This window comes from Pristiophorus japonicus, chromosome 20 (assembly GCF_044704955.1).
Source record: "Pristiophorus japonicus isolate sPriJap1 chromosome 20, sPriJap1.hap1, whole genome shotgun sequence".
NCBI classification, from domain to species: Eukaryota; Metazoa; Chordata; class Chondrichthyes; family Pristiophoridae; genus Pristiophorus; species Pristiophorus japonicus.
The window spans coordinates 10,536,695-10,563,654 of record NC_091996.1 but is presented as its reverse complement, the minus strand read 5'-3'; the positions used below and the strand labels follow the sequence as shown (position 1 = coordinate 10,563,654).

General features: G+C 41.6%; 1 protein-coding gene across 2 annotated transcripts in view; it reads right to left on the bottom strand.

The window, feature by feature from the left end:
- Positions 1–24,342, bottom strand: part of lhx3 (LIM homeobox 3) — an 87,248-nt gene extending 62,906 nt beyond the window's left edge. Inside the window, exons 1-2 of one of the 2 annotated variants that reach the window (XM_070863358.1) lie at positions 24,246–24,342; positions 8,380–8,551 (exon numbers count right to left, since the gene is read on the bottom strand). In XM_070863358.1, the coding sequence (XP_070719459.1) occupies positions 8,380–8,551; positions 24,246–24,342 (269 nt within the window). Of the gene's footprint in view, positions 1–8,379; positions 8,552–18,076; positions 18,171–24,245 lie in introns of those variants that run through there. The other variant, XM_070863359.1, reaches the window with a different exon arrangement.
- Between the last annotated feature and the right edge of the window lie 2,618 nt (positions 24,343–26,960).

Genomic DNA, 26,960 nt, shown 5'->3' with positions numbered 1-26,960 from the left:
AGCGACTATCAGCAGATGTGAGGTCTTGCACTTTTACCGGGAATGTTTTACTCAAAGCCTGCCGTCGCGGTGTACGTCTTTAGGTAAAAAATGAGAATAATCCATAATAATCATGATTACGTCTGTCGGTTATGTGTTGTCTCAGTCTCTGTGACAGTACCTAGCAATGATATCATGCAATGATCTCATGATGCCATGTCGTCCTGTCATGTTTTACAGAAGAAGCTATCGACGATGAGGTCCATGCAGAGGCGAATGGGTGGGGGGCCACCAGCCCCCAGCGACATCACAGAGATGGAGGAGCGAGTGCTAGCACTCGTGGGGAAGCACACCTGGACAGCCACGAATGCATCTGCAGACCCTGAAGTGATGCCACGTGAGTAAAGTTTACACCATTGCATGATGTAAAGTCAATAGGTGCCACACCCACTCATATCCCACCAATCATAGATGATAGATGATTTCTAAAAGTGTCATAGAAATAATGCTGGCCCAATGAAAATCATTGCAATGCACAATGTGTTGATGGTCATGAAGTGTGATGTCTGCGATGATTTTGAGAGCGGTGGTGCTTTTGTCGTGCATATGCTGTGTATAGCGCTGGACTCACCTTGTCACCCCAGCACCCCCTTCTCCTCTAACAACCTCATTTGTGTCCTGCAGCTCAGCCAGCAGTGCGGCCCCAGGCAAGGCCACAGAGGCCAGAAGGTGGAGGCGCAGGGCAGGAGACAGCGGACGATCCTACTACATCTGGTGCTGAGGAGCTCCGATTGTCGCCCGTCAATCCGCTGGGTCGGTTCTTGATGGATAGAGTGCGGACTTCGAAGAACGTGCATCGCCACGCTCCAGAACCCATTCCACCCCAAGGCCATCTATTGGTCCTCCGGTCATTCCCGCCTCTGCTCTGGAGGTGCCGACCACAAGCGCCTATCCAAAGGGCACCCCATTTGTCCCCAGGACGGCGCCGCCCCCACGGAGGTGTCGTGGAGGTGTCTGTTCCACGAGTGCGATATGACAGCGGAGAGATGGTACAGTTGTCCAGGAGGACTGTAGATATTGGTGACCAACTCATCGAAGCTCTGGGAGGCATTTCCCGGCCACCATGACCGAGTACATTCCACACATGGCAGCGTCCCTTGATGCGATAGTCCTCCCAGTGGTCCCAGAACATGGGTCTCCACCCCTAGGTTCCGCACCACCACTGCGAATGACAGATGAGAGCAAGGACCAAGATCCTGCTTCTGTATCAGAGAATGTTGCCCCCTCGGCACTCCCTGCTCCCGTACCCTTCCAACCAACGCATCTGCCTTCATCCCCCCCCAATGAGGCACCGCCTGAGGAGCTCCTTGGCCAGGCGCCATGGAGCGAGGAGGGGAAGGGATAGAGGTGGGGAGAAGAAGGAGAGGGGGGCAGGAAAGTGAGGTGCATGTGCGCAGGTGATGGCTGTGTTATATCTCCATCTGGGTGTATGCAATTTGTTGCAGTGTATGGGGGCTGGGGACCATGCTCCTGCTTTGCCTTTGTATTCTGTGTTACTGGACATGTTGAACATGTGATTTATGTCAATGGTAGAAAAAGTGGGATGTGGGCAGGGTTTGGGTGTTATTGGTTGTTACACTTATGATTTCAGACCAATGTTAGTATTAAACTTTTGTTATTGAACATAACCTTGTTACGCATTGTTTCACATAGCTGGACCATTACACACTGGTGATTCCTTACCACGAAAGAGTTAAATAAAACTTAAAATCAATCAACGTAAACTTTAACTGGCACCAAGGTGATGGGCATCATTGATGTCTGAGCTGCACACATACAGCAGTGTGTCAGCGTTGTCACTCACATTAGCACTCTTTCCGTCAAATTGTTCTGATATCAGCTCCTCATGTAAGAGTGGGCTTTAACAAATGTCAGCCACACCGCTGGCATTCGTTCTGGTTAGTTCTACCTTTTGTGGGCGTTTTTTTGAGCGAGCGATATTGTGGGCGATATGTGTGCAAGGTGATGAAATTGAAGATGGCCGATCTCCATGGCCGCTATATGCTCATAACGGCAAAAAACAGTGGCCGGGCGTTAATATTGAATCTCGCCGTTAATTCCATTCGGAAAGCAATGATGGGCAATATTATGGCCGTTGAATTCGCCTATTCTGCTGACTCTGCCCAAAAAGAGTGGATGGGTGGTGATACTTTTTCTCGTCATTAAGCCCATTGTTAAAATAACACTCAGCGATAAGTCTCCTAAAAAAGCCCATCAATTTCCATTTTGTGCCAGAATGGGCGATATATGAGCATGGTATGTCATTTCAGTGATAAAATGAGCATTAAGTGGGCATTAAGCATGCAAAAAAAGTGGAGGTTCTAGCCCTAAGTCTTTTTCTAAAATGTTCCATGTTGAATTTATTTGTTGATTTCTTAACCTCCCGTTTTGATGGAGTTTATAACACCATATAACAGCTTGTAAAGGTGCAGTCAATATCTCTGCTCATAAGAATTAAGATACCGCCCTTCGAGCCTACTCTGCCATTCAATAAGATCAGGGCTGATCTTCGACCTCAGCTCCACCTTCCCGCTAAACTACTTGGAGAGTGGCACTGTCGGTAGAATAAGAACATAAGAACATAAGAAATAGGAACAGGAGTAGGCCATACGGCCCCTCGAGCCTGCTCCCCCATTCAATAAGATCATGGCTGATCTGATCATGGATTCAGCTCCACTTCCCTGCCCGCTCCCCATAACCCCTTATCCCTTATCGTTTAAGAAACTGTCTATGTCTGTCTTGAATTTATTTAATGTCCCAGCGTCCACAGCTCTCTGAGGCAGCGAATTCCACAGATTTACAACCCTCTGAGAGAAGAAATTACTCCTCATCTCAGTTTTAAATGGGCGGCCCCTTACTCTAAGATCATGCCCTCTAGTTCTAGTCTCCCCCATCCTCTCTGCATCCACCTTGTCAAGCCCCCTCATAATCTTATGCGTTTCAATAAGATCACTTCTCATTCTTCTGAATTCCAATGAGTTGAGGCCCAACCTACTCAACCTTTCCTCATAAGTCAATCCCTCATCTCCAGAATCAATCTAGTGAACCTTTTCTGAACTGCCTCCAAAGCAAGTATATCCTTTCATAAATATGGAAACCAAACCTGCAAGCAATTCATTGGATATATTCAAGAGGGAGTTAGATATGGCCCTTATGGCTAAGGGGAACAAGGGATATGTAGAGAAAGCAGGAAAGGGGTACTGAGGGAATGATCAGCCATGATCTTATTGAATGGTGGTGCAGGCTCGAAGGGCCGAATGGCCTACTCCTGCACCTATTTTCTATGTTTGTATGTATTCCAGATGTGGCTTCACCAATACCCTGTATAGCTGTAGCAAGATTTCCCTGCTTTTATACAACATCCCCTTTGCAATAAAGGCCAAGATTTCATTGGCCTTCCTGATCACTTGCTGTACCTGCATACTATCCTTTTGTGTTTCATGCACAAGTACCCCCAGGTCCCACTGTACTGCAGCACCTTGCAATCTTTCTCCATTTAAATAATAACTTGCTCTTTGATTTTTTTTCTGCCAAAGTGCATGACCTCACACTTTCCAATATTATACTCCATCTGCCAAATTTTTGCCCACTCACTTAGCCTGTCTATGTCCTTTTGCAGATTTTTTGTGTCCTCCTCACACATTGCTTTTTCTCCCATCTTTGTATCATCAGCAAACTTGGCTACGTTACACTCAGTCCCTTCTTCCAAGTCGTTAATATAGATTATAAATAGTTGGGGTCCCAGCACTGATCCCTGCAGCACCCCACTAGTTACTGGTTGCCAACCCGTGAATGAACCATTTATCCCGACTCTGTTTTCTGTTAGTCAGCCAATCCTCTATCCATGCTAATATATTACCCCTAATCCTGTGAACTTTTATCTTGTGCAGTAACCTTTTATGTGGTACCTTGTCAAATGCCTTCTGGAAGTCCAAATACACTACATCCATTGGTTCCCCTTTATCCACCCTGTTCGTTACATCCTCAAAGGATTCCAGCAAATTTGTCAAACATGACTTCCACTTCATAAATCCATGCTGACTCTGCCTGACCGAATTTTGCTTTTCCAAGTGTCCTGCTACTCCTTCTTTAATAATGGACTCCAACATTTTCCCCACCACAGATGTTAGGCTAACTGGTCTATAGTTTCCTCCTTTTTGTCTGCCACCTTTTTTAGATAGGGGTGTAACATTTGCAGTTTTCCAATCTGCTGGGACCTCCCCAGAACCCAGGGAATTTTGGTAAATTACTACCAATGCATCTACAATCTCTGCCGCTACTTCTCTTACCCTAGGATGCAAGCCATCAGGTCCAGGGGATTTATCTGCCTTTGGTCCCATTATCTTACTGAGTACCACCTTCATAGTGATTGAGATTGTGGTTACTCCCCCCGCGCCCCCCCCCCCCACTAGCCCCTTGACTATCCACTGTCGGAATATTGTTAGTGTCCTCTACCGTAAAGAATCTCCCAAGTCTGCAGATGATCCGCAAAGAGGAATCGGAGCGAGTCTGGGAATGATGCAAGTTGTGAATCTGTTGAACTTGTTCAGCAGGATTATTGAGTGAGGAACCTCTATAAAGATGCTGGGTTTGACCTTTGCCCTACTGGAGCAGGATTGCACAGAATTTACAGGGGGCTTCCTATCGGGCCATTTAACAACTGCCTTATGGAGCAGAAAATGACCAGTGTGTTAGAGGACTGGTTCTTACCCGCGATCCACTCCAGCAGCTAGAGGAATCCTTTCTACCGGCTCATGTCCTGCTGCATTAAATAATACAAGATCTGATTTAACTGTAATCCAAATATATAGATCGCCTTTCACGTACCTTAAATCTAATGAATGTTATAATGCAACACATTCAAAGAATACAGTGCAGTTAATCTCACTGCAGTGAATAATGGAAGGTGGAAATGACTATATATTAAATGGGAACCATATGTATTGTATCAAGTGAGTGGAATTTGCCATCTTTTTAATGCCTTGTTCTAAACTTGGATTTTTAGGCATGTTTTTGGCTAAGCACATTAAGCCGTTCGCTGTGTAAAAGTTACAGGTCGGCAGACTGGTTACCCGCTTTGAAACAGACGAAAGGCATGTGAGAGACGTAACCCAGCGCATCGCGGGTGAGCAGTCCGCAATAGGGGAAAAGGTTGAGTTGGAAGTTTAGCGTGTGTCTAACTCCCCCAGGTCACCCAACACACAAAGCCCTCAATCACAACACTGGGTTGACAATCGATTTATGTTGGGTCGCCGCAGAAGCCGCCGGTTCCGACTGTGGAATCCCCACAAGCACAGAAAGTTTGAACATTAAAATATTTAAATGTTATGCTCATGATTTTTTTTTTATTTTGGAAAATGCGCTCAAATGGATTCGTTGCACCTTGTTCATAAAGAAAGACTTGCATTTATATAGCGCCTTGCACGACCACCGGACGTCTCAAAGCGCTTTACAACCAATTAAGTACCTTTGAAGTGTAGCCACGGTTGTAATGCGCAAAAGGTTAATGAGTTAACGTTATATAATGTCATATATTTAAATGTAACCTCAAAATCTGAAAAATGACATTTTTAGAAACTCTACAAAGAAAACCAGGGATTCGGCTGTCAAATTGCAGTCACTCAGACAATTATTATTTGCCAAATTAAATATACATAATGTATTAATATATTAATAAATTATGTATATATTAACTATATTGTATTAACATTATTTTTCCAATTGTATTATATTAACATTATATATTAATTATATTAACATTATTATATTAATGACATACATAAATAACGCGTTATTATAAAATAACCTCAGGCATAACCCTGTACTAATTTATGTTCATCAGCTAATCGGTGCTAACAACAGGCGCCTATTGAGTGCCCCTGTAAACAGGCTCAGAGCGCGGGCTTGAGTCTTCCTCTATCCCCGCCTAGCAGTGCAATGACCCAGTTCAGCGGCTGGAGGATTTGGACCGGCTAATCCTCGCCTTTCAATCGCTTGTTTAAGCAAGAAGATAGCAAAGAGATATTAATCATCCCAGATCAGAAAATAAAAATAAGAAGAAAAAATAAGGACCAGTAAGAGGCTTATAGTATCTTGGCTGTGTGTGTGTTTGTGTGTGTGTGCCATGGATCTGGGCCGTGTCTGTCTCTCAATTCCAACTCACACTAATGTGAGACGGGCTTTCTCGTTTCTGCGGGCCATTACTTTCGAAATCCTAAATTTAATAGATGTGTACCAGAGCAAAGTTGTTGGTAGCGATCCGATACGGGTATTTGTCATTGGGAAATGAAGGACACGAATTAAGACCCAGAATACAAGAGTAAGCCCGTCTCCTAAATACACTCTCAGTGCACAAAGAGAAAGAAAGACTTGCATTTATACAGCGCCTTTCACGACCACCGGACGTCCCAAAGCGCTTTACAGCCAATGAAGTACTTTTGGAGTGTAGTCACTGTTGTAATGTGGGAAAGAGCGATTATATAGTAACCTATCGGTATAAACAAAGATCTATATGTATATAATGCCTAAAATAAAAAAAAACAGGAACTTTCCATATACACAGACAGAGATGTGATTATATCTGTACCTATCATATGATCTATAGAACAGCTCATATTTTTAGATTCATCTGGCGCAATATTTAAACGTTATACAGCTCAGTGTCTGATTCTTCCGAAGACGGGATGGATGTCTTTAGCAGCTGATTAGTTTAGGTGAAATAAATAATCTAAAATTGGCCAACTTCAGCATTCAACCCCATCTACTTTTTTTTTAAATGACACTTTTTAAAATGCATTCCAACACCTGGCCTACGGTTCATTTGTTGCTCTGTAATTGTCTGGGTTTTTTTTTCGTTTTGTTATTTGTGAAGACATTTAGCTGACTGGAACCATAACATTCGGACTGTCTGTTTCAGTTTTTTATGTTTAACAAAGACTTGCATTTATATAGCGCCTTTCACGACCACAGGATGTCCCAAAGCGCTTTACAGCCAATGAAGTAACATTGGCATGTAGTCAATGTTGTAATGTAGGAAACGCAGCTGCCAATTTGCGCATAGCAAGCTCCCACAAACAGAAATATGATAATGACCAGATCATCTGTTGTTTGGTGCTGTTTAATGGATAAATTTTGGCGAGGACACCAGGAGAACTCTCCCTGTTCTTTTTTGAAATAGTGTCATGGGATCTTTGATGTTCACCTGAGGGCCCTCAGTTTAACGGCTCACTGCACCTCTGGTTTACGTGCTCAAGCTTCTGGAGTGGGACTTGAACCCACAACCTTCTGACTCAGAGGCGAGGGTGCTACCCACTGAGCCATCGCTGATTAAAATCAGTAGCCGTATACACAGTTTAAAATATATGTATATAAAGAAGTTATTGAAAAAAATGCTTTCTGTCAACATTGCTTGTGGGTGAGTTTCAGCAGTTCAATTCAACATTGTCATTACAGCATAGTGTCCAAATAAGGCATAAGTACCTGTTCTGTATAATTACATTTATATATACCTTTTTAAAACAATCTTCTACATCAAGTGCACTCTCTTTCATTCGGATTCGTCTACAGTATCTCTGAGAATTGTTTGACTGAAAAAGTCAACCAATTTAAAACGAGTCTGAAAACGGTGGAAACGAATTGAAAATCTGGCCTGTGATCATTGTCTATGTCGTTGAAATAAAGATGACCAATGTTTGAAAATTATTTCCATTGTTGCGTGTTTATAGTTTTTTCAAAGTTACCAATCTAAAGGCATAAGAGTTATTTGCATTCACTGTTACCCTCAGCCTGAGATTTCCAAAATATCATCCCTTTAACTTCTCCATCCATAATCATGGTGTGTGTGTGTGTAGAATGATAGATAGGCAGAAGGATAGATAGATAGATAGATAGATAGATAGATAAATAGATAGGAACAGGAGTAAGCCATTTGGCCTCTCGAGCCTGCTCCGCCATTTAATAAGATCATGGCTGATCTGATCATGGACTCAGCTCCACTTCCCTGCCCACTCCCCATAACCCTTTACTCCTTTATCGCTCAAAAATATGTATATCTCCACCTTAAATATATTCAATGACCCAGCCTGCACAGCTCTCTGGGGTAGAGAATTCCAAAGATTCACGGCCCTCTCAGAGAAGAAATTCTTCCTCATTTCCGTTTTAAATGGGCGACCCCTTATTCTGAGACAATGCCCCCTAGTTCTAGATTCTCCCATGAGGGGAAACATCCTCTCTGCATCTACCCCTCAGAATCTTATATGTTTCAATTAGATAGATAGATAGATAGATAGATAGATAGATAGATAGATAGATAGATAGATAGATAGATAGATTTGCACTTACTTGAAGAAATCCTCTTTGCAGTAGACGCTATCTCCTCGGCTGAAGCATTTCTCGGCCAGTTGTTTCTGGCAATCACCGCATTTCAAGCATTTGCTATGCCAGTGACGGTCCAGGACCTTCAGGATGAACCTGTCCACGATGTGTTGATTGCAGCCGGCACAAAGTGGGATATCTGCGCACACACAAACACACGCACACGTTCCGTTTTAACCCAAGTAGTACCGCAAAACACACTGTCTACTCAAACAGTGAGAAGCACTGCAGACTATTACATGCGAAGCTTTGTGGTGGATCGGTGCCGAACCAAATAGAGGGAGAACCAATCCGCCCGTTTAATGTGTCAGGTAAACACCTCGCAAACATGAAGCGGTGAATGCTTCAAATAGTAAGTGCACTCAGACAGCATTTTCGACGAGTGGGAGAATTCAAACACATAATATTGGATGGCACTGTAACCAGGGCCACGAATTACGCAAAATGCAAACGAAATACACACAATTCTTATTAGTTTTGAGAAATATGTACAACTGATTATATTAAATGATTATTAAAACAATATCGAATGCGACAGGAGCGGGTCATAAAGCCAACTAGTTGAACGTGTGCAAGTGCTGAACCCAGTCCATCGCAGACCCTTATTTTAGTGACTGGATCGTGTACATTAACACGAGGAGACCGCCTGCATTTATTTTAATAAGAAATTGAACTTGCCAGTCAAAGTTAGGTTCCAAGATTGGCATCCCATGTCACACACACACACACACACACACACGGGGGGGGGGGGGGGGAGAGTGACTGCCACAAGGATTGGCTTCAGTAATATGTACTGCAAACACTTCCGTCCAGAATCAACCAGGACCAGCTTTAAAAAAAAAATCTACTGCTTGACTTATTAAAAAAAAAGAGCATTCCATTCCTTCAGTCTGATTTGCAGATCTGAGATTATATTTTGACCTAAAAGAGAGGGGGGAGGGGAGTGGTGGTGGAAGGATCCATCTAAATTAACATCAACCTTAACTTTCGTACAATGAATGCAATTCTCGTCGCCGCCTCGTAAGATTTGCTCCCTGGTCCGTCTAACGTCGAAACTTAAGTTTAAAAAAAGCCTTACGTTGCATTGTGACCTCCAGTGGTTTAAGGGACGGGACTGAATCCTTTGAACGATGCCTCCTGGTGTGAGCTGGGTTTGCAAAGCAGGACGCATCACATTTGATTATATATTTTTAGGGGGGTGGGGAGGTAAGGGTGGGAGGGAAAGGAGGGAGTGGGAGGGGGGGGATGAGAAATCCAACCTCTTAGATACATCAGCCCAGCTCTCCCACCGAATAGAGGATGGCATTATAGCGTTCACCCAGACTTTCCCCTCCACCTGACCCCACCCCATGAAGGAAACTTCTTGGCAGAGACCCACCCCCTCAGATGAACCTCAACTAATTGGATGACCACCAAAAAAAATCACCGATTTCTGGCAGTCTCAGAGAGCAGCCAATCAGAAACCGGAACGCGAGAGAGCCATCTCCATAGGTAAACAGCATCTTATTGATCGAGCGTTAACTCCACATCACTTCCCAAGCAACTTTCCCCTGAAGAACCCGTTCCCTCCCCGCCTGCCGGTGTGAGGCCATATAGCAGCAGGTGAAACCCACACACACATGACCATTTTTGGTTATGAGTTCGCGGTTGTTTTATTTATTTGTGTTCGCGCTATTTACATCCCTGGACCCGCATGTCCCCCGACAGAGAGTTGCAAAGTGACATGAGCATAAAAAAACAAACTTTTTCGGTTTCCAATTTCTAAATCAGACAGGTTTTAACAGCATGTCGCAAGGGAAGTTTAACAGTCTGCATATTTGTCATTTCCAGTTGTTATACTTTTTTTTTGAGAAGGGACATAGGGATTGCTAGATCACAGTCCATCTAGTTCGCTTTCTACCATCCTGGTAGTCACAAGATGTGATGATTAATCTAATTCAACCCTCTGCTTGATTTGGGGGTTGGGAGGTTTAAAGGGATGTTGGTGAGAATTTTGCTTCCGATTGCATTTCAATCTCAACGATATTGAGAGAAGGCGGCGTGAGGTTTAATCAAAGTAAGACGTGCTTTCCAGAAGACTGGTGTCACAGCACAGCGTGCGAGGCGAGGAACTGTGCACCATTCCTTGCCTGAAGAGAATTCGTACCCTTTCATTTACCACACGGCCCCTTTTAAACTGCCCGGTGGGCGAAGCTGTACTGTTGCTTTCGAAAGGGGATTAAAAATGGTGCTTAAAATGAACATGGCGTTTAATTATCCGTGTAATCGCATTCTGCAGGAATTTAGGCGGTGTCGGTTGTGCACAGGTGTTATTTTCCGAAGGTTTCGAATGAATTGTAGCGATGATGCCCAACCGCCAACACGGTTTCTCAAGTTTAGAAGCAGTAGGTTTATATATATATATATATATATATATGTGTGTGTGTGTGTGTGTGTGTGTGTATATCTATATCTATATATATGTATATATATATATCTATATCTATATATATGTATGCATGTGTGTGTATATATATATATGTGTGTGTGTGTGTATATATATATATATATACCTATATATATATGTGTGTGTGTGTGTATATATATATATATATATATATATGTGGGTATATGTGTGTGTGTGTGTGTGTATATATCTATATCTATATATATGTGTGTGTATATATATATATATATATATATATGTGTGTGTGTGTGTATCTATATATACATGTGCTTGTGGTGGCTGGTGTGCAACGGCCACCACACGTTAAAATAATTCCACGCACAGGCATCTTCCACCCTTCAACATATAGTTCGGGATCTGGAATATTAGGTCTTTCATTGAAACACCTGTGAACTCATCCCTTTTTGGCGTGGAAGCAAATCATCCTAGATACGAGGGACCGCCTATGATGAAGATGAGGATATACGTGTGTATATGTATGTGTGTATATATATGCATATGTGTGTGTGTATGTATACATATATGTGTATATATATATATATATATATATATGTGTGTATATATGTATATATATAGATGTGTGTGTATGTGTGCATATATATATGTCTGTGTGTATATATATATATGCGTATAGATAGATATGTGTGTGTATTTATTAATTGAAAATTAATATTCCTGTTATTGTTAATCCTTTGGCCGTTTTTTCAGTACCAAAATAATCATGAAAAATTAACGGTTTACATAAATAAATATGTACAATTATGTAAATTATTTAAATAAATATATAATTGTTTTTTCCTATAAACACATCAAGGTTTAACACTAAGAACAAAGTACTGACTCTTACTGCCCGAGCTTTGTAGCAAAATTCATAGAATCATAGAAATTTGAGGCACAGAATATGCGGAAATTATTGGCGATACCTCAGTCTCGTCCCTGCGGACAGCTCCGGACAAAACACAATTACTCCTGTCAAATGTGAACGAATGTTCCCGCGTAATCGGCAAGTTTTAAAACCCAAGCCTTTCTCGTTAACCACAATACATGTTCTGTTCGTGAAAAGAGGAAATTGAAAATCAACCCCGGGCTCTTTTATTCTGTCCAGCTCCATTCCCATTCTCGGAAAAATTTTCATTACCGGGACACGAAAATTATCAGCGGGATCTTTGGTCCTTGGAAATAATGGTCACTGCATAATAGATTGAATGGTGCATGGCATGGAATATGTTGGTATGAAATGTCGTCGGTCTCTCCCTGATTGTTGAAGTTTTATTGATTGTCTTCGCGTTCCCACAATAAATGCATTAATCAGCTGTTTATATACACGCATTACACACTCACTGACACGCACCATTTTACTTCTTTCTCGGGATATGGACATCGCTGGCAAGGCCAGCAATTATTGCCCATCCCTAATTGCCCTGAGAAAGTGGTTTGATACAAATGAGTGTCTTGCTAGGCCAGTTCAGTTGGCGTGGGATTGGAGTCATGTATAGAAAGAAGAAAGAAAGACTTGCATTTATATAGCGCCTTTCACGACCACCGGACGTCTCAAAGCGCTTTACAGCCAATGAAGTAATTTTGGAGTGTCGTCACTGTTGTAACGTAGGAAACACAGCACCCGACTTGCGCACAGCAAGCTCCCACAAACAGCAATGTGATAATAAGCAGATAATCTGTTTTTTTGTTTTGTTGATTGAGGGATAAATATTGGCCAGGACACCAGGGATAACTCCCCTGCTCTTCTTCGAAATAGTGCCATGCGATCATTGACGACCACCTGAGGACCACGAGTTTAACGTCGCATCGGAAAAACGGCACCTGACAGTTTAGCTCTCCCTCAGCACTGCACTGAAGCTTCGATTTATGTGCAAGATTGATTTGGGCCAGACCGGGCAAAGGCGGCGGATTTTCTTCCCTGAGGAGCAATAGTTGGGTGTCACAGTCACTTTTACTGCTTTTTACTTCCAGATTATTATGATTTTATAGCTCAGTTAAAAATTCTCAAACTGCCAGGTTGGCACTTGAACTCACAACTGTTATTCCATGCGTCTGGATTAAGAATTCTGTAACATAAACACTGTATATGTTTGTGCTGGAGGCTTGGAGGTAGCTTGCCTGTCTGAGTTCGGCTGGAGCAGGTAGTGCCCCCTATCGGCCTTGTGCACACAGCACTCTCCCTCTCCCTCCTAGTAAAAGATCCTCTCGGAATGAGTGATCACAGTATGGTTGAATTTATAATACAGATTGAGGGCGAGGAAGGAGTGTCTCAAACGAGCATACTATGCTTAAACAAAGGGGACTACAGTGGGATGAGGGCAGAGTTGCCTAAAGTAGTCTGGAAACACAGACTAAACGGTGGCACAATTGAGGAACAGTGGAGGACTTTTAAGGAGCTCTTTCATAATGCTCAACAAAAATATATTCCAGTGAAAAAGAAGGGCAGTAAGAGAAAGGATAACCAGCCGTGGATAACCAAGGAAATAAAGGAGAGTATCAAATTAAAAACCAATGCGTATAAGGTGGCCAAGGTTAGTGAGAAACTAGAAGATTGGGAAAATTTTAAGCGACAGCAAAGAATGCCTAAGAAAGCAATAAAGAAAGGAAAGATAGATTACGAAAGTAAACTTGCGCAAAACATAAAAACAGATAGTAAAAGCTTTTACCGATATATAAAATGGAAAAGAGTGACTAAAGTAAATGTTGGTCCCTTAGAAGATGAGAAGGGGGATTTAATAATGGGAAATGTGGAAATGGCTGAGACCTTAAACAATTATTTTGCTTCGGTCTTCACAGTGGAAGACACAAAAACCATGCCAAATATTGCTGGTCGTGGGAATGTGGGAAGGTGGGAAGGGAGGACCTTGAGACAATCACTATTACTAGGGGGGTAGTGCTGGACAGGCTAATGGGATTCAAGGTAGACAAGTTCCCTGGTCCTGATGAAATGCATCCCAGGGTATTAAAAGAGATGGCGGAAGTTATAGCAGATGCATTCGTTATAATCTACCAAAATTCTCTGGACTCTGGGGAGGTACCAGTGGATTGGAAAGCAGCTAATGTAACGCCTCTGTTTAAAAAAGGGGGCAGGCTAAAGGCAGGTAACTATAGGCTGGTTAGTTTAACATCTGTAGTGGGGAAAATGCTTGAAGCTATCATTAAGGAAGAAATAGCGGGACATCTAGATAGGAATAGTGCAATCAAGCAGACGCAACATGGATTCATGAAGGGGAAATCATGTTTAACTAATTTACTGGAATTCTTTGAGGATATAACGAGCATGGTGGATAGAGGTGTACCAATGGATGTGGTGTATTTAGATTTCCAGAAGGCATTCGACAAGGTGCCACACAAAAGGTTACTGCAGAAGATACGCAGAGTCAGAGGAAATGTATTAGCATGGATTGAGAATTGGCTGGCTAACAGAAAGCAGAGTGTTGGGATAAATGGGTCCTTTTCGGGTTGGAAATGGGTGATTAGTGGTGTGCCACAGGGATCGGTGCTGGGACCACAACTGTTTACAATATACATAGATGACCTGGAAGAGGGGACTGAGTGTAGTGTAACAAAATTTGCAGATGACACAAAGATTAGTGGGAAAGCGGGTTGTGTAGAAGACACAGAAAGGCTGCAAAGAGATTTAGATAGGTTAAACGAATGGGCTAAGGTTTGGCAGATGGAATACAATGTCGGAAAATGTGAGGTCATCCACCTTGGAAAAAAAACAGTAAAAGGGAATATTATTTGAATGGGGAGAAATTACAACAGGCTGCGGTGCAGAGGGACCTGGGGGTCCTTGTGCATGAATCCCAAAAAGTTAGTTTGCAGGTGCAGCAGGTAATCAGGAAGGTGAATGGAATGTTGGCCTTCATTGCGAGAGGGATGGATTACAAAAGCAGGGAGGTCCTGCTGCAACTGTATAGGGTATTGGTGAGGCCGCACCTGCAGTACTGCGTGCAGTTTTGGTCACCTTACTTAAGGAAGGATATACTAGCTTTGGAGGGGGTACAGAGACAATTCACGAGGCTGATTCCGGAGATGAGGGGGTTACCTTATGTTGATAGATTGAGTAGACTGGGTCTTTACTCGTTGGAGTTCAGAAGGATGAGGGGTGATCTTATAGAAACATTTAAAATAATGAAAGGGATAGACAAGATAGAGGCAGAAAGGTTGTTTCCACTGGTCGGGGAGACGAGAACTAGGGGGCACAGCCTCAAAATACGAGGGAGCCAATTTAAAACCAATTTGAGAAGGAATTTCTTCTCCCAGAGGGTTGTGAATCTGTGGAATTCTCTGCCCAAGGAAGCAGTTGAGGCTAGCTCATTGAATATATTCAAATCACAGATAGATAGATTTTTAACCAATAAGGGAATTAAGGGTTATGGGGAGCAGGCGGGTAAGTGGAGCTGAGTCCACGGCCAGATCAGCCATGATCTTGTTGAATGGTGGAGCAGGCTCGAGGGGCTAGATGGCCTACTCCTGTTCCTAATTCTTATGTTCTTATTTTCTAACTCAGCCTCAGGGCGAAATATACCTGATGCCAAAAGTTGAGTGTTGGGTGAAGCAAAGACAGGGCAAAATCGTCCGTTTTTCTGATGCATACAAGCAGAAAATAAACTTTGTTGTTTCGACTGGTCGGAACTCGTTTTATAGAAAAAAAATCCTGCAATTTGTATGTAAAATATTGACGTTTTTATGGGATTTATTAATAAAATTATTGATTTATGAAATTCTCGAATGCACTACAAAAATAACCCGACTTGGGCTCGAAGTACTGGGCAGGAATATTAATAATTTGTACTTATTATATTCAATAATAAAAGTATTGATTATACATGCTAAATTATTATTAAACCGGCAAAAATAGCATTCGCCTCTAAGCATTAATGGGTGTTTATTTGATAAATTCGTCTATTTTTAAGTGTTGTACGATTTTTTTTTTCGATCTGCGTTGACACGGTATTCTGCAAGGTTTATTTCCCCTCCCAATGTGTTCCGAATACAGCCGAATAATGATAACACTGGATGCTGGCAGTGGTGGGGTAAATAACCGAGGTGGATTTGGAAAGCACGGGAATGATCCGGTTGTTCATCAATAATGCAGCAAGGATCTGCCGTTCAGCGAAATCCGAGAATGTCACCAAGACGGCCAGTAAAGTGATAACGGGTGAAAATAAAGGGAAATAATGGATAGCGACCATGAGAAATTGAGCCGTTTTCCCCGGTGGGGAGAGGGGAGCGAGCACACACACACACGGCTATACTTACATGTCAAACCCGAGTTGTGTGTTTGAAATGTAACTACACTACTCACATTAAAACTGCAGAGTTGGGAATAAAAACGGTATCGGTAACACAGACACACACACACACAAACAAAATCTGTTGTTGGAGCTGTAACATGACAGGTGTTTTTTTTTAACAAATAGTGGAGTGTAAATATAAATATGTTGTGCGCAGTAAAGCAGAAAATAAAAATATCTTAGCAATTATTTACATTAAATGTTGTATTTGTTTTCACACAGCTTGCGATTCTCTCATCCCGCTGTAATTTCCTTGCTCGTTAGATCGGTGCAGTGGTCAGTGAACTTGTGCATGTTATGCTAGCCCATAGATTATAATAGAAGGTGTTCAGTGATGTTTCTGTGGGCTGTTTATGCTTTAAACTCCGACTAAATCTTTCTTATTCTTTTAATCCTTTTGTTTAGGATTAAATGTTCATAATTATGAATCTGATCATCGACTCAATTTATTACTGGGGGTGTTTGTCCAGGTCCATTCCCCTCGCTTAATCTGAGTGTCACGTCGGTGGTGACCGCGAGTGAGTGTGTGGTGTACAAGTTTTCGGTTTTGCCCGCTCCCGTTATTAACGCGGGATTAGAACCGGTTTCGGCCTCCCAAACCCCCAACCCCAACCCCCCCCCCCCAAAAAAAATGTGCCAACACTTGAATCCCTGTGCTTATTAATGTCACACGAGGAAACCATCCTTGTGTGCGAAAGTTGCCTCTTTTGCTAAGACATACACCGGCAGTGATGGATAGGCAAATATATTCGTTTCAGCAAACGCGCAGTCTAATACCGGGGCTAAAATATAAAGCTTGCTGATACCAGCATTTTGCGTTTCTCTTTGTCAGCTAGTTTCTTTGTAACGTATAATTGTGCTTGCGATTAAACTCACATGCACAGGAAATTTACCATCGTTGTTTAAAGTCAGTCCCTTTCCCCCACTAACTCACACGCTCAATCTGTGCACCCCTTGTTATTTTACCACATCATCTTCCAAAAAAAATGCATCGTTGAAGGTCACTGGGAAGGAGGCCTTTTTCCCCGCTGAAGGACTGAAATCATAATTTAAACATTAACATTGTTTTTTCGTTATTTTCCTATTTTCCAAAAATTGTGGGCTCGTTTTAAAGAATCTCATTTGCGATATGAAAAGTAGGGGGAGGGGAGAGACGAGGCATATGTTAGCCCCAAAACATCCGTATGTCCCTAATCCGCTGTCGGTTTTAACCTTAATCCGATGCATTACCAAGATAAGAACCAAGACCTACTGATAAAAGGAACAAAAATCTCCACACACAATCCTCAATAACGTTAAATTAAAAAATCATATTGCAGCATTAATAACTAATTTGATATTCACTTAAAAAAATATTAGCACAATTATAAACAGGACGCTTATTCCCAGAGAGTGCCGGTTACAATAAAGCTGAGACCCGCCACTGTTTCTGTGTGACTGTAGAAAATGTGATCATTCTAATACATTAAGGCCCAGTCATAGGAGCCATCGACAACAAACATTATTTAGCAAATTAATTCCCAAACAAATGTGTTAGCCTGCGGTGGGGTAGGTGATGCCTGGTTTTATGCCCCACTGCATGTTTTAAACATAGAATCGATATCTTCAAATGTAAAGGTTTGAAACGGAAGTGTCACTTCACTGGATAATTGGTTGGTTTGGTCTCGAGTACTGGCTACACGTCTGGTTATATTGCGCGCCTCTTTAGTCTAATTTCTGTTAATGATTGGATTTTAATATCGGGCTGTTGGCCACAACACGCCGCCTAATACTGAGAGTACAGACTGCATCAACGAATGTTTAGAGGTGAGGTGTAGAAAGCATTGGGAATGAAGGGGAGGGGAGGTAAGACTCAGTTACAAACCCCCTAGCCCTTCAGTGCAGGGTGATCTTGAACCCGCATCTAATCGAGTACCTTTGCGCAGATCATCATTCTGGGCCAGTAAAGCGAACAGCACTTCCATGTTTGAACTCTCTTTTGCTGTGTTCAGTTCTTTAACAGTATCCATCTTGCACTGCTCTCTGCACCACATCCAACTCTCTACTGTTAATTTTGGAAAGGAGAACCCGCCCTCCCTCCCCCGCCGCTCGATGCTTTGTGGAGTTAACTTTTCAACAACGGCGGTTCGCGGCGCTCTACCTGTTCCGTTGGCAAAGTTCGCCCGTTGAACACAGGCTCCGAGTGACCTGTAGTTGCAGGGCTGATGTGTTGCTGGATGTGTACACTAGGGAGTTGGAGCAGAGAACGGAACTGGATACAATGCGCGTACACCACACACACATACAAACATACAGACACACAGTCACAGACACAAGCACACACAGACACACAAACACATACAGAGACATTCAAACACACACAGACACGCAAACACACAGACACATAAACATATACTTAGTCACAGACACACAGATACATAAACACACACAGACACACACACAGACACACAGAAACAAACACACAGACACATATAAACATAAACACACAGACACAGACACAAAACACACACAGACACACATAAACATGAGTCATAGACACATAGATACACAAACACACACACAGACACAAACACATACACACAGAAACACAGTCACAAGCACAGAAAAACACAGACACACACTCAAAAACAAATATGAAGATAGTCACAGACACATAGATACACAAACACACAATGACACACAAACATGTCACAGACACACAGATATACAAACACACACAGACACAGACACACACAAGAACACACAGTCAGAGACACACAAACACACACCTCACCATTAACTCCAGCGACTGTAGTTTACAATAATGACGGATACAGTGTGATCCCATCTCCACTGGAGTCCGTCAACCGTTAGCCAGCTCTGGTGGGTTGAGGGGACTGGGACAAGATGTCATACTTGCGCCTCAGCAACAAATGGACTTCCAGTGTTTTCTGCCACTGTTTCCAGTTTTTTCCCCCCCGCCCATCACATAACATAAAATAACTGGAAAAGTCGAGAACATTTGTTTTCAATGTTGACAGTAAATTGTTTTAATTTGTGTTTAATATGTGTTTAGTATATTTTATATAGTGCGCAGTTTAACTTATTTTTGCATTCAAGTGACATCTGAATTAAAAAGTGACCTTTAAACGATGCAGAATTCCTATAAAAGGGGGCAGCAGGTGTATATAAGGCGCCTGCCAGTAACTTGCACACAGAGACAGAGCACGTCCAGGTGGTTGGGGAGAAACGTCAAAGGCACTTTGGGGATTTCGCCGGGAAGTGGGTGATAAAACCTCCGTCAAATAATTGGACGCGTCTCCCTGACCCTTCAGTGCTCGCACCTACACCCGCACCGAGAGCTGCTCTTGAAGAGGATTATATTCTAAAATCGGACGGCTTTATATATAAACACACACACATAAACACACACAGATATAAACACAGAAAATGCTGAAAATACTCAGCCGGGCAGGCAGCATCTTGGAGAGAGAAAGAGAGTTAATGTTAAACGTTAACTCTGTTTCTCTCTCCACAGATGTTGCCTGCCCTGCTGAGTATTTCCAGCACTTTCTGTTTTTATTTCAAATTTCCAGCATCAGCAGTATTTTGCTTTTGCACATATAAACACACATATATATAAACATACACACATATATACAAACATACATACATACATATATACATATGTACATACACAGATAGAGAAACACAAACATATATATATATAAACATACACATACGTATATATACATAGACGTATATTTATATATATATAAACACACACACACATATATATACACATATAAATACACACATACACACATATATATATATATATAAATACACACATATATACACACACACATATATATACACACACATATATACATACATATAAACACGCGCATACATATATACACACATATATATGCACACACACACACATACGCATATATATACCTATACGCACACCCGCGCATATATATGTACACACACTTATACGTAGTTTAATTTTGCTGGTTATAACTGTGTGATATTAAATATAGGTATGTGTTTGTACTTGTATCTGTATAATTTATATATGTTTTAGGACTGTTGAATTATTTACAAATGCGCGTGTTTAAGAATTCTCACCCACTCCCATTACCGTGTTTCTCCCTCCATGGAAGTTCTCTATTTCACTTCAAGATATAATCCAACGACATGAGCAGAACACACCGATATGGTTTGGTAATTTCGTTCTTGCTGTTGTTTTTTTTGTTCATGGTTCTGTTCTATTATGATAGATTTATTCCCATATATTTTTATTATAACTGAAATTGTCTCGGGGCCACCGCGGGCGCCGGTCTTGCGGGGTTTGGCTAGGCACACCGGAGGTTTTCTCCTTTTTATGTGTGGTTCTGTTTTTTTTTCCCCCAGACGACTCCAAAACCAGGAGATGGAACAAAATGCATTTGTCCACATTTAAAGCGAAGTATTAAAATTGCTGCCGCGTCCCGGGACTGCGAGAAGGCAGAAAGCTCTGAGATATACAACCTTAATTCTAAATATTTGTCGAGGTATGGGGGGCGGGGGGACGGGGGACGGGGACTGAGCAAAGCCACTTTACCCGGTCCCTCAGTACATATATAGATACACATTATATACAGAGTATCAGGATTACATGAACGTATTTCCTATTATATTATCTGCATTGTAATGATACAAAGACACGCGTATTTAAATCAGCGTGATATGGTTTGGGATAACTGCATACAAATTCTGCTTTTTATGGCACCAAAATAATATAAATTCAAATCTGGCGTGTCTGCGTGGATCATTCCAATTATATTTTTGCATAAACACTCGCTGCGGTTAGAATGTCTGGCGCAATAGATATAAAGTGTATTCAAGTGAATGTATAAGTAAGTTATCCCTCTCTCAAATATATCGATCAAATATCATATTAATACGCTGTATGAGGAAACATGATTGACAATAATTCAACAGTCCTAAAACATTTATATAAATTGTACAGATACAGGTACAAACACATACCTATGTTTAATATCACCCATTTATAGCCAGCATAATTAAACTATATACATATGTGTATGTGTGAGGGTTGTGTTACTAACTCGCGTGAAATCACCTGGAGGGTAATCCTACCGAGATCTCCCCTCTTGTGAACGCTCCATACTCACCCAATCTATTGTTTCCCGTGTCATTGTTATCCTTCAGAATATTCCAGGCCTATTCAGACCAAACTTGGAAACCCCGAGGTGCAGCCACAGTCTTTGACAATCTATCTATACACAAGCAACGCAGACGGCCGCTTTAGGACCCTGGAGGAATCACTTGTGTGAGAGCCGGGATTGTAAACCCAGGGCAGACTCCTCGGAATGCTATCCATTAAAGTCACAACAAGGGGCTTACTGTTAATAAACAGGGCACCGGCTTTATTCAAAATCCCTCCTGTCGTTCACTTCTTTTTTTAAATATAAATATAAATATTATTTAGTGTTTGGGGGGAGTTTAAACACAAGGAGCCGTCTCGCCCGCTGCCTCCTGTTTATTTTGGAAGATGTTGGCGCTCAATAAAATGTTAAGTAAAGTAACACCCTGATAAATTTTATTGACACTGATCTTTAAAGCCGAGCGGTGCCTTGGGAAATCAAGCGTAGTGCAACCGATGTATCTCCTGATGAATTCAAAATCAATGTGCCCATTTGTTTGCATTCCCAGAGTATATCAAACACATTTTGGTGAAAGGTGCGCCAATGTTTCAATGATTATTCCCAACTTTTTTTGTAAAGCTCTAATAAGTATTTTTACGCCCCATCGATCGCTCGCATGAAGGAAGCGACTAAGTGAAATGGGATACAACCAATGCCTTCAGCGGTGAGGGGGGGGGACTCTCGGGGCAGAGGTTACGCGTCTGATCCGCCGATTCTCCGCCAGAAAGAGGGCGAGGAGGGTGAAAGGTACCGGGAAGTTAATCTGTTGTATGCTAAAACAATGCAGCGGCTCTAAATTGTACAGCACGCGCCCACTTGGGTTTGGCATCAACGGTCAAATGGACAAACATGTGTCGCAGCCCCGTGTTATAACAGGGAAAGGAGTCAGAAATCGCGTTGAGTTCAATAAGCGTAGAACTTGACTTTGAACCTTGACAGCACAATTCGCACGGCAAGTATATTTATTTCCAATTCTAAAACGCAACGATTCCCAACCAATTCTAAGCGTCGCCCCGTGCTGTATAATGTATTAGAATTCTCACTGTGATCTTTCAGCTACATACCCTGTATTCAAATCGATTTTTTTTTGTGTTGTACAAAGTCACAACGAATGTAACTGTCCGCGACAGAAATCCAAAAACTGGTAGGGTAAAGAGGAACGCTATTGTTATGATAACTAGAAAATATCACTCTCTCCTGTGCGGCATGAGACGAGGTTTATTTATTTACCCGCTCCTTTCCCGATGAAGCCGTTACTATCCCGATAACTAAGACTGGTAAATACTTCCCCCATAGTGTCATAATCAGCACGATATTGCCAGCTCCTATGCACACACACACACACACACACTGTACTGCCCGAGGGGGAAATTCGCTATATTTCTAAAACACTGTAGAAATATAAGTAGCTGGTTCCTGGAAGAAAAGGATAAAATCGGCGGCGAACTAATTCGTGAAGGAATGATGGGCTGTGTCTGAGAAAGTGTAGGCGACGCCGCGGAAATAACCGACACAATAATAAAGCGAAAAAAGATTCAACAGTTTGGCAGTGCTGTCAACAATCGCCGCTACAATAACACTGGGAGCCGTGTTATTAAACACTGCGGTTATCTGAAGGCGGTAGATTCTGGACTCGGCGTCTCCCGTTTAAGGAGAATGTTTCTCTCTGACTGCCTAAACCCCAGCAAACTTATTTTATTCCTATTTAACCTGAGTGGCATTGGACACTAATCGATTGGGCACCAATAAATCGACACAATCCCAGGATACCGGCCTGCAGTCGCAGTTGTGGTTGAGGATAGAATTTCACAAGCATTATCCGCTGTCTTTCTTGGCTGTTCTGAAGTTTAACCCTCCACACACACATACACACACACACGCTGGTTTATAAGGTGGGTTCAAAGGGGCGTGAAGGGGGGGGTACAGCGTCTGTGAGTTGTTTGCAAACTCCCAGTAATTAAAGAACGTCACGGGCTTTTTTTTTTGGCAAGACATGGGACCTTGAATCCACAGTTGGTGCCTTGGAGACATTGCACCTGACACGGTGGGGAGGGTGCAACAAGGTAGAAACATCCCATCTCCGTTTGTGAGGCTACGGCTTCGGGGGAGACGAGGGCATGGGGCACAGACAGCCGGTTGGATCTTGCTGTTCAGGGTTACAGGCGACCAGTGCTGTCGCTCCAAGTTTGCCAACAATGAATGATGTCCCTGTATTGACCAGACCAGACACGCGCTCTACATCTGTTGAAAGAATTCACTAACAATGAGCCTCATTACACATTCATAACGTGTGCTGCTTACCAACGAACAGAAGGGCGGGGGTTAAAGTTACAATTTATCTTTAATAAAAAAAAATAAAGTTAACACACGTCACCTTCCACCTTGGCATTACAAGCAGCCTTGAAGAATGACACGCGAAAACAGTCGGACATTAAATAATTTTTGCGAAATGTCTTTGCATATTAAATGTTATGAAAATACATATAAAGAAACGATCCTCGTTACATATTCATAAATGAGTGTTAGTCGGGACGGCAGAAGGCGTTAATATCGCCTGTCACATTGCAATGGGATTTGGACATTGCCTGAAAGGCTGTCAGACTATTGAAAATACATTTAAAACGCATTCTTATTCTTGTTCCCTATATCTCTCTCTCTATATATATATATATTGGAGGCTGTTTTTTTTTTGCTATTTTAGACCAGGACAGTTAGAACCGCTGGACCAATCGTCATCAAACCGGGTTAAGAAGCGTAAAATGGTGGCAATTAAGAAACCTCCCTTTAAACAGACTTAAAGCCGTGTAATTCACCGAGTGCCGAGATGCACATTTAAATGTCCTGGAACTCCTGCCAAGCCAAGTTAACAATGAAATCCCACCTTACCTGCACTGCCACCGAACCGCGGGCGCTCTGTCGGTTTTGTACAGCCAGGGTGTTCCAGCAGCATTTTATTTCGGGTTTCGACGGAAATTTTCTTCATAAATGATAATTTTTTTTTAAAGGAAAAAAAACTAAAATGAAAAAGGGATTTTTTTAAATGGGGTGGGGGGGCGGGGGTTATGTAATTCCCTTCTGGAAGGCAAGGTAAACCGCGGCAGGGAGTCGCACCCCGGAGCTACTGGTGTTTGTGAGAGAGCGAGTGGGAATTCCTGGAATTAGTACTGTGGCTGACCCGCCTGTCGCCTCTGGGAGGTGCGCTCTTTAGCATAACAAATGCGGCAGCAAATTGTCTTGTCCTGGGACTGAGATGAAGGAGGCTGGACGCGTCGGCGGGCGTGTTCACTCGTGTCCACAAGTACATCTCCAGCCACGTGTCAGTGTTTCTTTTTTCAAACAATGGAGCAGTTCAGAGGGACAAGCCCCTTTCACACTGGCGTTATTCAAGCGCAATTCCGTTTCATTAAAGAAACGAGTTTTTTTCAACGACACGTTGTAGATTTTTATTTAAAAAAGGACTCGCATTTCGCCTTTGCCTGTGAGAAGTGCAAATATATAGAGACGTTTAATTAAATAAATACACACACATATATAGATTTACATACATATATGGACACATATCTGTATTTAAATTGCGCTTTTTCAAATAAGATATAGTATTTTAATAGTGCTTTTTCAAATAATATATTTAAATAGCGTTTTGTCAAATCATATATAGTATTTAAATAGTGCTTTTTCAAATAATATATTTAAATAGCGTTTTTTCAATTAATATATAGTATTTAAATCGCGCCTTTCCTAAATATATAGCGCTTTTTCAAATAATATATAGTATATAAATAGCGCTTTTTCATAAATATATAATGCTTTCACAAAAAAAATATTTAAATAGCGCTTTTTCAAATAATATGTAGTATTTAAATACACACACATATATAGATTTACATATATACATGTACACACATATATGTTTGTAAATAGCGCTTTTACAATAATATATAGTACTTAAATAGCGCTCTTTTCAAATGATTATATATATAGCTAAAACTTTGGTTTATATAGAGCCTCTAACGGAGGAAAAGGTCCTTAGGCGCTTCACAGAAGCCGAATCTTGCCAATGACAATCCAGTTGCACAGAATGTAATTTCAGAATGGGATTTCCAGCCCTCAGCCTGTCGAACAGACCGTAGGATGCAGGACTCGTCTTAACACAGGGAATGTATATATTTTTAACTAACGTCAAACGAGCTTTAACTTTAAAAAGGGAATCAGATATAGGTTTGAAAAGAGAAAATATGCAGGGTTATGGGGGAAAGAGCTGGAGGGAGTGGGATTAATTGGATTGCTCTACCCAAGAGCCGGCGCAGGCTCGATGGGCCGAGTGGCCTCCTTCTGCGCTGTAAGAGTCTCTGACTCTATCTGATTCTATGCTGCAACTGTGAAAAGAACACCGAGAATTTCCGAAAACCACAGCAGGAGGGTCAGTATCTGAAAAGATGACAATCAAAATAACCTTTTGATTTAGATCCTTTCTCAGAAATGGACGATAAGCTAGGCAACTCAACCCTTAAACGTGTCCTTTGGTTCTACCGCTCTATTTCCCCAACATGTTCTGTTTTAAAATATATATCTATTAATGTACTATAAGCGTCCGACAATTCTCAAATTCTGGTTGTGTTGAAACGAATGGGGTTTGCCTCCTGCCATGCGCTGTCACTGGTACTATTTTATAAATATCCCACTGTGATCGGCTGAACAGCAAAGGTAGGAATGGTGTAAATCTGAATTAAAACCAGGAAATGCTGGGTATGCACAGGTTCCTCTCTTAGCAAAAGACAACTTAAATAAAAAATAATTATGGCCGATTCATTCATTCATTCATTCATTCTTTCTTTCTTTCTTTCTTTCTTTCTTTCTTTCTTTCTTTCTTTCTTTCTTTCTTTCTTTCTTTCTTTCTTTCTTTCTTTCTTTCTTTCTTTCTTTCTTTCTTTCTTTCTTTCTTTCTTTCGTTCTTTCTTTCTGTCAATCTATCTCTCTTTCTTTCTTTCTTTCTGTCAATCTATCTATCTCTCTTTCTTTCTTTCTTTCTTTCTGTCAATCTATCTATCTATCTCTCTATCTTTCTTTCTTTCTTTCTGTCAATCTATCTACCTATCTCTCTATCTTTCTTTCTATCTATCTATCTATCTATCTATCTATCTATCTATCTATCTATCTATCTATCTATCTATCTATTTATCTATCTATCAATCTATCTATCTATCTATGATCTATCTATCTATGATCTATCTATGATCTATCTATCTATCCAAGATATATCTATCCATGTATTATTGGAGCACTCAAGAACAAGGGAACATAATCTTAAAATTAGAGCTATTCCTTTCAGGAGCAAAATCAGGGAGCATTTTTTCACACAAAGGGTGGAACTCACTCCCCAAAAGGCTGTGGATACTGGGGGGAAGGGGCAATTAGAGCTTTCAAGACTGAGATAGATAGATTTTTGTTAGGTATGGGCATCAAGGGATATAAACCAAAGGTGGGTAAATGGAGTTGAGGTACAGATCAGCCATGATCTAATTAAATGGAGGAGTAGTTTCAAGGGGCTGAATGGCCTACTCCTACTCCTAATGTTCCTATATATAAATCTGATAGTGAAAG